Raw genomic sequence first — 11,706 nt, 5'->3', positions numbered from 1 at the left:
CACACTGACCCCAGTATGTGAACATTTAAAGGTGATGCAAAGATCAGGATAAGATAAAAAAAAAAGATGAGCTTTGACCTGCAAATGAGAGATGAAAGTGCACACACACATTTCTGTGCTTTGTTTTGCACACACACACACACACACACACACACACACACACACTTCATCATACAGTCTCAGAACAGATGCACACACACAGTCAAACAGCATCATCAGGGCTGTGAAGCGCCTCCACTGCTATCAGTCAGAGAAGACACACTATCAGTGGTTCTCAGACAGATAAGGGCACACCCAGTGTATTATGCCACTAGTCTGCGTTCTCTGTGCAGTGTATACTGCATATTTCAGGCAAGCAGAGCAACATTGGGGAGTTTTTTGGGTTTTTTTTAAATAAGGGAAATAGGTACCGAACCTTTTATTTATATTTAAACCATTAGCTAAGACAAACAGGAAGCTGTAAACGAGTGTGACAGTTGCCTAATATCCCTTTCCCCTCCACTAAGATGTTTTAAAAAGTGACACAGTGGTGACCTGGCCTGACCTATTTTTAGCGGTTACACTTTCACTTGATGAATGCGCCGACTTAAATAGCTATGTGAAAAGATTAACAGTTTATAGTGATACCTTGTGACATAGTTCCACACAACTGTTTCATTCCACAAAATAAATGCTCTAATTACAGTACGAACTCTGTGTCTATCTTTAGTTTCCATTGTGTCTTCAGGTAACGATTCGAATGGGAACATACTGTCTGTGGTGGTCTGAGTGCGTTACTTACGACATGTTACTGCCAGCATACAAAGCATAATATACTAATAGCCAGAACATTTTATTTTACAATTTAAATTGACACTCAAGCCTTGCAAATAACAAACCGAGAAATAACTGACAAATTCCATTTAGATGTTAGAAATGTTTAAACAAAACAGGTCCTCTCAAAGTTGCACAAGCAAGGTAGGAAAAACTCATAAACACTTGTAGCCTGTCACAGCCTTAAGTTACCTACAAGGGTTTTAGTAGATGCCCTGTTTTAAATATCATGCCTGCCTGCTGGACTAACACCGTTCTGGTCTCCCATTGCTCATTAATCAAATATAGCCACTGTGAAAGAGGTGAAAACAGAATCATAAAGAAAATGGGCAGATTTCTGCCTGAAGGAACAGGTTGAGGTTAACACCCAAACCCTCTCCCCTCGTTCTGAGGAACCATTCTCACCACTGCGTTTTCATACTTTTTTTTTTTCCTCAGTGTTCTTTCCCTTTTTCAGTCATCAAGTTCGAGACCAAAGTGGCTGTAGAGATCTCGTGTGGTGGTCCCCCTCAGAGCAGCTGCAAGACAGAGCAAAATGGGGGTTAGGGCCCTTCAGCAGATTACAGGGTCAGCTCCCTCTGGTCTACTTTTCAAACAATCCTAAAAACACTGAACAGACCAAGCTCACAGTACCAAACAAATTAATCACTTTAAACATAACACTTGTACTCTGTGTAAAGATTTTATTCAGTAGCTTAAAAATATCTATTGAAAAAGACATAAAAAACAGCTTATCTCCATCATCATTTTCATTGCAGCTTAAAATATTAAATCTTTTAAAAGATTTCTCATAAATGAACCTTGTGAAAGCATCATTTACTATATGTTACCTCACATATTTGGCAAATTAGCCCTACTAGCTAGATCTCTGCCTCTTTTACATCATATAGAACCAAGCTATGCTGAGCTGTGCCGGGCTGAGCCTGATACAGAGACCAGTTGTCTTTACACACAAATAAAGGACAAATAAAGGAATATCTATACAGGGCTGACAAAGCTGTAGCATTTGTTACGACAGCATGCTAATGTGCTGTACTTGGAAAATGCAACCAGGATTGAAAATGATTATAGCTTCTTGTCAGTTAATGCATGAATATTTTACCAATAATTTATAGTAATAAATATAAAAAAAGATTATGACCAATCCCAATTTATCATGACTAGCGTTGATAACTTTGACCAGCAGTCAAATATGAATAATCAATAAGCAGAAAGAAGCAAAGGAAACATCACATTGGAGAAGGAGAAGCAACTGTTTGGTATTTTCTCTTGATTTATAATTCTCTTTCACCCTCATCCTTACCTGGTTTCCCCAGCCTTGACTTGAATAAGCAATAGCTCAGCGCTTAAGTGATGCAACTGTGCAGTTGGAATAAGGGGGTTGAAGGCCTGGAGCTACAGAGGGGTTCATTGTTTAAGTCTGGTTTTGTGGGGAGTTTTCAAAATTTGATTAATGACATTTCAGTTTAAAAAGTACTGTACCTGAATAATATGCTAATCTCAGACTACAGTGTCAAATTAATGGATTTGTCATATTTATATACTGAATACATAAACACTGATTATAAAAATTAGAATCTGTCAGGAACACTTTAACTGTTACTTAACTGTTGAATGATGCATGGATGTCTGGAGAATTTCTCATTAAGGAAATGAGTAGATTATATAATAGTTGGACGTGTGGAAATGTGAATATTTTAAAAGCTAAAAAAAGAAGACATTTCTTGACAGACGTGACAATGAACTTAATCTTGACCGACAGACGGACATGGTGGAAGACAAAGGGACAGTTGTCTTTAAAGGGTACTGCAGGGCATCTCCTCTTGTCTCCTCTCTCATTCTACAGCCTGCCCACCCTTCTCCTCCCTCTCAGAATAACAGCATACAACAGCAACTCAGTGTTTTAAGTGTAGACTCTTTGTGAAAGTGTGTGTGTGTTTGAGAGAAAGGGGGGGGGTGGGGCAAAGAGAGGATGATAGCATGTGTTTGTGTTTGACAGTATGTGAGTGTATGCATGTGTGTGCATGACAGACAGGGACTGTAGTTGTGTGTGTGTGTGTGTGCGCGTGTGTGAGTGATGTGAAAGACTGCTATTGTGTCAGAGGGGAAACGCCACCCCCATTCACTAAGTGGTCATTATCATCCTGACTCTCCACTGTACTGAGGGAATTTAAAGAGATAGCAAGCTTTTAACTCATAATATAGATTTAAAATAGGAGATATGCCCAGTTTTTTTACACTGAAGTGCGAAATGAGTGACATTAGAGCATTCATTGAATATAATATGTGTGTTGTTCCTTTGTACAAAGATTAGAACACTAAATCAGGCGGATTTTATTGCACACAAGCATGTGCATGTCAAAGTGGGTAAAAAGTCGTGTTTGTTATGACACACACACACACAGTCCATAATGTGACTTGGCTGTGATACACCAAAACCTCCCTAACAGTGTGAAATGTTTGGACTTTTTCACACTTTATCAAGTGCAGCACATGCAGTCACAGATATATTTCAAATACACACAGACTTTCAAATATATAGGAAAATTTTTTTACTGGAATATAACATTTATAGGTATGTTTTCATTAGTGTATAATCACCTGAAAATAAGTTGTGTTTTTATCTACAGGTGACTCGGGTCGCTTTCCATGGAGTCCACCATGTTGAACTGCCATGTTTCTGCAGTAACGCAGCATTTCGTAGTCACCATTGCGCTTGGAGGGAAGGCTGAAGCCAGGGAGTTCTGCAACGCTAGATGCCACTGAATTCTACAGACTGGATCTTTAATTACAAGGTGTTTTAAATCCGGAAAAGGTGAGCTGGTACCAGCACCTGCTCTATGCTACGTCAGATGCACACATACACACCCAAAATCAATCAGTGTTGCCAACTTGCTGACGCTAGATTTAGTGATTTCTCAGACCGTATCAATTTGATTTCTAAAAAGCGACTAGCAACAAATTTTGTGTCTTAAATAGACCATCAGGGAAAAGGCGAGGAAAGGTGCATGCTGCACAGCTTTTCTGCCCAAAGCGTTGGGGTCTCTCCCTCTCCTCAGGCAGTCAGTAGGTGTGGCAAGTGGGGCATGTTTGACCTTCTGTCTCACTTTTTCTTTTTTTACCGGATACCTGGATTAGAGTGTTTCTATAGCTTATATGTAAATAGTTGGTTTGAGCTTTTAAATATTTAAATAGTTTGTTTGATATTCTCCCTCCCTTTGTTGATTTAAAAAAAAAAGTGTGTGTACGTAAATGTCGATTGCTGTATACCAATCAGACAGCTTTTTAGCTTTTATTTGAAATGTATTTATTGACCAAACAGAAATAAACAAGAAACAGTAGCTCAACCAATGACTAAAAGAATAATGAAAACTGATTGTTGGATTGAATGATTGCAATTTGTTATTCCGATATAAGTGCAAGGAACTAGCAGAACTTCAATGGCGGACAAGAGTGAGTCAATGAAGTGGTGAAAGTTACTGAAATAAAGTTAAAAAATTATATTCATTATGAAGAATAATAATTTTAAAAAAGTTTCATGTTTGGAAAATGGCTTGTTAAGTCTGGGACAGTTGAAAGTAGAAGTTGGGACAAAAAGAGCGTCATCAATAATGTTTGATGACAATGCTGCTGATCAGTATTAGCCAACACATAACTGGACATATAAAATTAAAGGACTTTCAGTCGCTCAGTGGTTTATTTAAGCTGTATGAGGTGGGAACTTAAGTATAACCAAGCTGACCCAAATAACAGAGGCACATCAAACAGGACATTTTTCTGTCAAGTGTTAATCTAATAGGAGTGAATGTAGGACCAGTAAGTAGGATTTAACAGCATCTAGTGGTGAAGTTGCAGATTACAACCATCTGAATACAGCTCAGCCTTTCAAACATGTAAGAGCCCTATCTAGATGTGATCTAGTGTTTGGTTTGTCCGTTCTGGGCTGCCGTAGAAACATAGCTTTTCAACATCGCCGACTCCATAGAAGAGGACCCGTTGCCTCTAAGGATAAAAAGGGACTCACTGTAAGGTAACAAAAACACAAATATTCCTATATTCAGGTGATTATACACGAATACACCTATACACCAACAGAAATGGAATATAACATTCATAGGTGAATGTTATATTCCATTTCTGCAACTGATCCTCCTAAATGTTACCCACTGGACCTTTAAAGGCTGACCAATGCAATCTAAATGCAAATATAATCAGCCTTGTGTAAATACTTTCAAAGTCAAATGAAAGACTGGCTTTGGCTTTTGTCACAGGTGTCAAAGGAAAAAGAAACACTCTGTTGCCCTCTGGTGGCTGGCTGTAGAACAACTTGAATCTCAACCAGTCTCAATGTGTCTTATTAGACTGATCGAAGCCCATCATTTTTAGTTCGCAATTTTCCTTCAAGCTATCATTGTAATGCCTAATCAGTTAACAGCTTATTCAAATGTTTCCTTTGGGGATATACGTTTAAATAACACAAATGTAAATTTTAGCACACATGGGCATTGCTGCATAGTTTTAAGAGTACACTTTTTTTTTTTTAAACAGACAGAATTCTTAGCTACAATATTGTAATGGTGTATACGTGTAAGGTAAAGACTGTGACAACAAGAACTGTATGCAACTATGTGGTAATGATGTTGTGTGTGTCTATTTACATTCATATTCATTTAAGTAGTGTTAAAAGAAGTGATCACACCTTTGTACAGTTTGTTTTCTTTGGTCCAGAACACACCAGAAAAAGACATATTGTATGTCTCATATAGTGTGTTCAGAGTTTCACACTGCCTGATTATAAATGAGCCACGAGTTGTAAACATGAGTCACATAGACAAACAGACAGACAGACAGACAGACAGACGGACAACTCATTCAACTCACAGTTTATAGCTGTCATCTTGGAACACTTTTTTTTTGTGTGTGTGTGAGGAACCCGCAAAGATATAATTGAAAAGAACTCATAAGTCATGATGGCAACTGGACGCCATCTGTCATGGATACAAATAAGCCCACTGCAAACAGAGGGTGGGGAGGATTCATCCTATAAATATCTGCCGCAATCAGCAGACATGTCCAGCATTTTAATTTGTATGTATTTCATTACAAAATACCCCACTACCCATAAACTTTAGTAAATTCACTTCAAACATATTTGTTACTTGCAAAAACTCATGTTAATTATACAGAATCTCTTTTTGAACTTAAATTCTGTATATGGTAGAAAGGAGGAGAGGACTTAACATTCGCCTGTGTATAACTTTGTCTTGAAGTGTAATGTATTTGACCCACAATTTGAAATAATAAACATTCAAACATAAACATTTTAAGGTAATATTATGCACTTTTAAATGTTCCTAAGACTAGTAATTTAAAACTATTTTTCTTACCAATACGACCCAGGAGTGACTGTCCAATGTCTTTGATGTCATTGTATTCATGCAACATATCAATATGATGCTCCAGCTCCTCTACACTGTATCCCCTAGGGAAACACACATATACACACAACTGGTCATACATGCAATATAGGTACTACAGGGCATTATTTGTGGGGATCAACATTATAGATCCCCCTGTCCCCTAAGGCTAAACCAAATCATCAACACTACATGCTTAACCTCAACCCATACTATTCAAGTTGGACCTCAAAGACAGAAATACAGGAAGACAAACACACACAGCTGTACTCACTCAGCTTCCAGCTGTGCTATCTCTGTGTCCAGCTGCTCTCTTCTCCTCTCGAGCTCTGCCACCTCCTCTGCAGGGCTAACTTTAAGACTCCCAGATACTTGAAGCTGTAACAGAACACCATGATACTGGCATGCACGTGTGGCACTACATAATAGGATTTATATGTATGAGAGGGGGGTTTACTTACAGGTGATTTGAAATTGGAGTTCACTCTCTTAAACTTTGAGAATGGAGTTCTAGGTAGAGAGGGAAGGGGAAAACTATTGTTAAAGACAGGATATATTTCACTGGATGAAAAAATGTGTAAGGAATACAATTTTCTTTGAACCGGTTATTTAGATGTTCCCTCAGTATCCATTAACGCTCTCGTAATGGCCAACAATACAAGACACAGCCAGGGTTCAAACCTCCCACAACACTGAGCCATTTTACAACATGTTACACACAAAACATTACACAAACACATCATATCATTTATGTAAACATACATTTGGGATTTGAAGTCAAGTATTCATCAGTTTCCTAGTTATGGCTAAATAATGATAATGCTCAAACCAAGGATCAGATATCTAATGTTTTGCTTTTGGTCACAAAGATTATCTTATACTGAAAATAAAAAAGTGGCTGTTGTTGTTGTTGCTAATATAACTACTTAACACCGTTAATGTTACAGTATATATCGTCTCAGAGGGGTCTTGGGGCAATATCACAGCGAGACAGTGGATCCAGTGTATGTGACAACACATTTTTAAAGTGATTAAAAGTACTGTTAACAGAGAGTAACGTTAGGTAGTAGACGATGTATCAGCTAGCTAGCGTTAGCAATACTGGGGCTAACAAGTTACCTTCTCAGTGCTCCTTTCTTCAAGTCGTTGCCCTCCGGTGTCGAAACTGGAGAATTATTTGCACTACAGTGAGTTTCTGTGGGCTGCTCTGTGCTCATACTGCCTTAAATGTTATACGAATGTGTATGTTATGGTTGATATATTGCAGTAAGAACATAATATATGAACAAAGTAGGAAGGAGGAAGTTTGCAATTCGCGGCTGATGGGATGCAGACTCTGATTGGTTCTTGAAACTGAGAGGCGGGACTTATAAGTTTGGTTACCGTGGAAACAACCCATCGACAGTATGGAAATGGAGACTTCTGACGCTCTTCAATTTGACGGAATGATTTAGGTGAATTTAGAGTATTTGAATATCAACACTAGCGTGAAACACTTTTAAAATAGACAACCTAGATTGGTATTTTAGCTTTTATTGTACCAGACACTTCAGGTTTGGCCGGAATGTGTCAACAAAGGCAATATCCTTATTTAACCACCAGATGGCGACAAAGTATGGTTTAAGTTGACTCCTTTATTTCTGTCTTCAACACATCTTCACCTCTCATAACGCTCAAATATAGATCTCTCTCTCTCTCTCTCTCTCTCTCTGTCTGAAACAACCCACACTTGTTGACTGAGAAGAATATTGCATATTCAGAGAGCAATGTTGTGGCATTCATATTCATTTGATAATCTAAACTGAGGTTATTCTCTGAACTGCTCACCAACCAAGGTGCCTCTCAGACTGATTCAAAGCCACCGGTGCTCTAAATCTAAATCGTTGGTGGATTAGCAAAGCAAAAGGTCATGTTCAATCCACAAAACCACACACACACACACACACCCACACAAACACACTTTTCCACCACATTTTAGTCCCAGTACGGTTCACTGGGCAAGTACCAAGGGAAGAGGAACACAGCAAACGATTTAGCTCTTAAAACACAGAGAGTGGATGAGAGACAGACAGCATGAGTTGGAAAGACAGACAGGGTTCATAGAGAAAAGAAGAGAGTGAGACAGAAAGAGAAAACGGCAGACAAAATGTGTATCTAGGGGAGTTGGTGTTGGGGTGAGGAGGACATAAAATCAAGTCCATTCTGCGTTATATCCACAGGATTCATTGCTTATTTATCAGTTGTTATACAGAGACAGAGAGGGTGGGGAATGAAAAATTCAGACAGGAGGCATGGCCTTTTCTCCTTTTAGAAATCGCAAGATTACACACACTGGGCGGTAATGGCTCCCTCATGCAGTCATGTGTGCGTGAAACAGAGAGGGAGAGATTTGTGGAGGATGGCTATTTCTCTGCATCTCTGACACAGCAATTAAGCATCTGTGTGTGTGTGTGTATGTGTGTGGGTGTGTTACTGAATCACATAATCTAACGGCTGCTATATATCTCTGAGTTATGTTAATTATGTACAAATGTACAAAGATCCTGCAGTATATACAGGGTTTGTTTGTTTTTAATGTCGCATTAAATATAAATCCCGCTGTCACTGTGAATGTGAGCAATGGAGAAGTGTCTGTTCTTGATGTTGGTTGTACTTTTGACTGTATAGGAAAGAGCTCCAATGAACTACCAACCTCTCCAAGCTTGGACAGCTTGTGTTTATATTTGACAGTCTGAGTAATGTCCATATTGGTGGTGAGGGGTCTCGGGCACGCCAAAATAAAGGACGGAAATATTGCCATGGAATGTACTTTTCCTGCTGTAACATGTAAAAATTCTGCGAAAAGAACATATTGAGTACTCGATTAGTTTCAGTATTTACTTTATTTTTGATTTTTTTTTTTTTACCTTTTTTGTCTTCATTCAGTTCCCATTTATAGTTTGAAGTTCTTTTTAAAATCAATTTTCTTAACAAACGCCAAACAATTGAAGAAGAGAAGTTGTTGGAATCTCTGGAAAATGGTAGTAAGTTGACCTTGAAATGAGTTTCTTTTTGTCAAACTACTCTTTCCAAGATAAAGAATGAGCGACGGATTAAACGCTCAACACATTTGTATTTTCTTGGACTTGTGACAATTCTAAGCCAATTTCATGTCTTTTTTTGTACTGATTATTTTTTGTGTTCTCTGGACAAAAACCCACACAGAAAAAAAAGCAGGTAAACAACCGCATTTCATTGTCCACAAACATTTATATTAGGGCTACAGAGAGAAGCAGGATTTGATAAGAGGGAGGAGGTGGAAGAGGAGGCGGTGAGAAAAGCAAGTACAGGGAAAATCTGAGCAGGAGAAGAGCAAGGAATGGGAATGAGAGGAGGGAACAGGACAGGAGATTGAAAGAGCAAGATAACAAGAGGAGAGGAGGAGAAGGGTTAGGAAGGTTTGGTTTGCAATGTAAGTTGGAAAGCCTTGTATCATGTTCATAATTCATGGAATCCCAGCCGCTCCTCTGTATGCATCTAAATTCCACTGTTGGGGAATTATGGCCAGGGACCATAAAATAGGCCACACACACACACACACACACACACACACACACGCACACACAGGACATGTACTAGAGAATAGGGGGGGGGGAATAGCAGAGGAACAGGAAGAAGTGAAAGAGAGAGAGACTACAAGAGATGCAGTGGAAACACAGAGTGAGAGAGAGAGAGAGAGAGAGAGAGAGAGAGAGAGAGAGAGAGAGAGAGAGAGAGCACACTGCTGCAGGATGAGGGGTAGATGAGGGGGATGATTCAAAGCATGTCATAAAACATCGATACACCTCCAAAGGCCGTGCTATGAGCTCTGCTTACACTGGAGGCGATTATGCCTCTAAATAATTCACAGAGCTTGCACAAGCGCTTATTCATACAAATACAAATACAAACAAAATGCAAAAACACACAAACACACACAAAAATGTATACTCCTGCAGTGCATGTGGACAGGACATATATATACGGTATGCTTTATGCCATGTGTTTTCTTTCAAATACACATATTGGAGGTATGGCTGGAGTAAAACTTCGAGACAACGGTCAGAAGGAAAGATTTCTGTTTATATTTTGCTAGTCAGACCAGCATCCAGACCCTGGGTGAAAGACCCTCAGCCGGAAAGCAGCTGATGGATTGTTAGGCTGTTTTAGTTATGAGGCAGGTTCTTGCTGAGCTAGACAATATCAGCAGTGATGGAAGGATACTGTCACAAACCTCACTTTCACAACAACATCTCAATCAAAACAGTATTGATAGATAGTCCCACATCAGGTGTAACTGGAAGTTACAGATGACTTTACTTTTGACAGAGCTAGCAGTTTACTCACGCTTCCAGTCTCTGAGCCAAGCTACAGTACGTTAACCATGTTCCAGACCTGAAACTGAGATGCAATGTTGTGAGACAAGTGGTCCTAGTATCATTACATGTAAATTATGGTGACTGTAAAGAGAATCAATAATTGATATTCCAGCCAATTTACCTTGTGGGTGGAATGCTAGTGTGACAGTAATTCCTTGTTGCAATTCGATGTCGGAATAAGTGGGAGTTTGAATGTATCCACATCAAAGGGAATCCGTCATAATCGGAGAGGTTTTTCATGTCTGAAGCAGTGCTGTTGTATTAATGCCATCACAAAATGGCTATTCATGTCTCTGCCAGGGAGGCCTCGGTTTGATATCAGCTCCTCTACGCCTCCATCTGTCTGTGTATTCTGTTCTATGTGCTATTTCTCATTCATTAGCTCTGACTCATCTTTCTAATGACTACCTCTATTTCCTCTCTGAAATAGTTTTCAGTTGTTTTTCTATTGTATGATAAGTCTGACTCACTCAGTTTATTGTCAGAATAAAGCTTCCCATTTTTGTCTTTTAGCCTTCTTGACTTTTCATTGCGCCTATCATCTCCTCGCCTCGAACTGTCAGGTTGGTTTATCACCACACTTAAGCGTCCCCTTGTTGTTTCTTACCCTTCTCATTCAAACATATTTGCTGTCATGACTCTCACTTCGTCGCCTCAAGGCTGACTGGATCTGTGTGCAAACAGACTCAATCGCTGTTGCTGCGGTAGGAGCTTTGGGGGGCTTCACTGTTCTCTCATGTTAACATTTTATCCGTGTGTCTGATGTTTCACTTTTAACATAACAATAAAAACTTATTAGTAGGTCGAGGTTCACTCTTTTCCATACATATTTATACCTGTAGGCTTTTACAGAATATAACTTTAGGCTGCTAATGGGCAATGAGTTGAGATAATGAACAGATGTTACATAGCTTCATCAACAACAAATAGCCAACATATGCACCACACAAAGCAGAATTAGATTGTTGTTTTCTATCCGTGATCGTACAAATTCATTTTTTCTTCAAATAGATATCCAAACAAAGCTTTGATCAGTAATGGTATAAATCCTACAGTCAAGACAAAAAAATGATCTTGTA

At 39.0% G+C, this 11,706-nt stretch overlaps 1 protein-coding gene across 1 annotated transcript; it reads right to left on the bottom strand.

Moving 5' to 3' along the window:
* Positions 1–813: 813 nt before the first annotated feature.
* On the bottom strand, positions 814–7,551 carry swi5 (SWI5 homologous recombination repair protein). Its single transcript, XM_051412680.1, has 5 exons — positions 7,350–7,551; positions 6,692–6,740; positions 6,505–6,608; positions 6,201–6,295; positions 814–1,331 (listed from the first exon to the last, which is right to left on the bottom strand). Exons 1-5 carry the CDS (start codon positions 7,445–7,447, stop codon positions 1,267–1,269), a joined length of 411 nt encoding a protein of 136 aa, XP_051268640.1. The 5' UTR covers positions 7,448–7,551; the 3' UTR covers positions 814–1,266.
* Positions 7,552–11,706: the final 4,155 nt, after the last annotated feature.

Source organism: Dicentrarchus labrax, unplaced genomic scaffold (genome assembly GCF_905237075.1).
Source record: "Dicentrarchus labrax unplaced genomic scaffold, dlabrax2021, whole genome shotgun sequence".
NCBI classification, from domain to species: Eukaryota; Metazoa; Chordata; class Actinopteri; family Moronidae; genus Dicentrarchus; species Dicentrarchus labrax.
Note: the sequence above shows the minus strand (reverse complement) of the source record. Positions and strands in the feature narration are given on the sequence as shown.

Bases quoted from the DNA above. Each gene is read 5' to 3' on its own strand.
- swi5 (XM_051412680.1), bottom strand. From the start codon at position 7,447: ATGAGCACAGAGCAGCCCACAGAAACTCACTGTAGTGCAAATAATTCT. The intron at 6,741-7,349 runs GTAACTTGTTAG...CTCTCTACCTAG, and splicing joins AAGAAAGGAGCACTGAGAAG to AACTCCATTCTCAAAGTTTA. The intron at 6,609-6,691 runs GTAAGTAAACCC...GTTCTGTTACAG, and splicing joins ACTCCAATTTCAAATCACCT to CTTCAAGTATCTGGGAGTCT.